The 2,500-nt window shown below is 44.6% G+C and overlaps 1 protein-coding gene across 1 annotated transcript in view; it reads left to right on the top strand.

Annotated features, from left to right (window-relative positions):
- Positions 1–2,500, top strand: part of tnikb (TRAF2 and NCK interacting kinase b) — a 66,617-nt gene that overhangs the window by 21,857 nt on the left and 42,260 nt on the right. Inside the window, 2 exon segments of the mRNA XM_080050214.1 lie at positions 1,818–1,908; positions 2,391–2,500. The exon segment at positions 2,391–2,500 is cut by the window's right edge and continues 21 nt beyond it. Coding sequence (XP_079906340.1) covers positions 1,818–1,908; positions 2,391–2,500 — 201 coding nt within the window.

Here is a 2,500-nt window from a genome sequence, read left to right as displayed (position 1 = left end):
ATACTGGTCTGCATGGCTGTTGTCCCAGAAGGAAGCCTATTCTAAAGATGATGCACAAGAAACCCCACAAAAAGTTTGCTGAAGACAAACAGACTACGGACATGGATTACTGCAACCATGTCCTGTGGTCTGATGAGACCAAAATACATTTATTTGGTTCAGATGGTGTTAAGAGTGTGGAGCGGCAACCAGGTGAGGAGTACAAAGACAAGTGTGTCTTGCCTAGAGTCAAGCATGGTGGTTGGAGTGTCATGGTCTGGGGCTGCATGAGTGCTGTCAGCACTGGGGATCTACAGTTCATTGAATTCTAACATGTACTGTGACATACTGAAGCAGAGCATGATCCCCTCCCTTCATAAACTGGGCCGCAGGGCAGTACTGCAACATGATAACGACCCCAAACACCCCTCCGAACGACCACTGGCTTGCTAAAGAAGCTGAGGGTAAAGGTTATGGACTGGCCAAGCATGTCTCCAGTCTTAAACCCTATTGAGCATCTTTGGGGCATCCTCAAACGAGAGATGGAGGAGCGCAAGGTCTCTAATATCCACTAGCTCCTTGATGTCGTCATGAATGGGTAGAAAAGGGTTCCAGTTGCAACCTGTGAAGCTCTAGTGAACTACATGCCCAAGAGGGTTAAGGCAGTGCTAGAAAATAATGGTGGCAAAACAAAATATTGACACTTTGGGCCCAATTTGGACATTTTTTCTTAGGGGTGTACTCACTTTTGTTGCCAGCAGTTTAGACATTAATGGCTGTGTGTCGAGTTATTTTGAGGGGACAGTACATTTACACTGTTATACAAGCTGTACACTGACTACTTGACATTGTATCAAAGTGTCATTTATTCAGTGTTGTCGCATGGAAAGATATAATGAAATATTTGAAGAAATGTTAGGGGTGTACTCACTTTTGTGAGATACTGTATGTTTAAAAGGACATTTAATTATGGTTGTTATGCTTTTTATCTGTTAAAATGTCAATGTATAGTAGGGGTGTAACAAATTCATGAATTCATATTCGTACCGAAGCACACAGGCCGTACTGTACCGCAATACGTAATTATGACTTAAAGCTGGGGTATGTGACTTCTGATTGGTCAAAGTTAACATGAGCTGTACACTTTGACCAATCAGAGCGAGGCTCCGATTCTCTGTTCTAATTGGCTGTCGGGACTGTCCATTCACTTTGGCACCAACGTTGTTGGTGTCAGGGAGGGACCATAGGGGAGGGACCAAAGAGAACAAGTGGAGCGGTTGAGGTATTTGGATTCGAATCTCTATCCCAACTGCTATTTTCTCCGCAAATCCTCCACCCCAGCTTTAAATAGCGCAAAGATGATGTTAATATGCCAAACAGGCTTGGTTTGACTGCGTTGCGAAACTTGCACTTTAATTTGGAATAGCCAGGGGGCAAAGTGATTTTATGGACATGGAGCGTTGTAAAAGGTTGTTCACCAAAAATGACATCCAGGACCTTCCACGATCACAACCTGGGTGGACAACCTTGTCAACAAGCTGCTGGAAAGCTACAGCGGGCCGACATAGCAAATCAGAACCACTGTTTAAGTGAATGGGGGTGAATGGGGATGGGCTAATGGGGAATTTTTTTAACCTATAGATATCATTATGAAACTTTGCCAGTTGATTACTGACATTAAAACAACAACTTTTTGTATTACAGTATTTTCCAAAATGTTTAAATAAATATGAAAAATCATCAATATCTAGTATTTTATTTATTGGAGACCTTGGTTGTTTGCAGCAGTATTTTCTTTTCTATACTGAAACAGACCTGTATTGTATTTCTGTCTCCAGGGTCTGACCCATCTACACCAGCACAAAGTCATCCACAGAGACATCAAGGGCCAAAACGTGCTGCTGACTGAGAACGCAGAGGTTAAACTGGGTGAGAGCACACACACACACACACACACACACACACACACACACACACACACACACACACACAGACAGACAGACAGACAGACAGACAGACAGACAGACAGACAGACAGACAGACAGACAGACAGACAGACAGACAGACAGACACACACACACACACACAGGAACACACACACACACACACACACGCACACGCACACACACAGACAGACAGACAGACAGACAGACAGACAGACAGACAGACAGACAGGCACGCACGCACACACAGACACACACAAGCACACACACACGCACGCGCGCACACACACACACACACACACACACACACACACACACACACACACAAGAAAAGTGTTACATGATGCATCAATGTATATTAATATTGCATGTGTGTGTGTGTGTGTGTGTGTGTGTGTGTGTGTGTGTGTGTGTGTGTGTGTGTGTGTGTGTGTGTGTGTGTGTGTGTGTGTGTGTGTGTGTGTTTAGTGGACTTTGGTGTGAGTGCTCAGTTGGACCGGACTGTGGGACGGAGGAACACGTTTATCGGGACACCATACTGGATGGCACCGGAGGTTATCGCCTGTGACGAAAACCCA

Source organism: Ammodytes marinus (genome assembly GCF_949987685.1).
Source record: "Ammodytes marinus genome assembly, chromosome: 21".
In the NCBI taxonomy this organism is placed as follows: Eukaryota; Metazoa; Chordata; class Actinopteri; order Uranoscopiformes; family Ammodytidae; genus Ammodytes; species Ammodytes marinus.
This window is presented reverse-complemented; position numbering and strand designations above follow the sequence as displayed.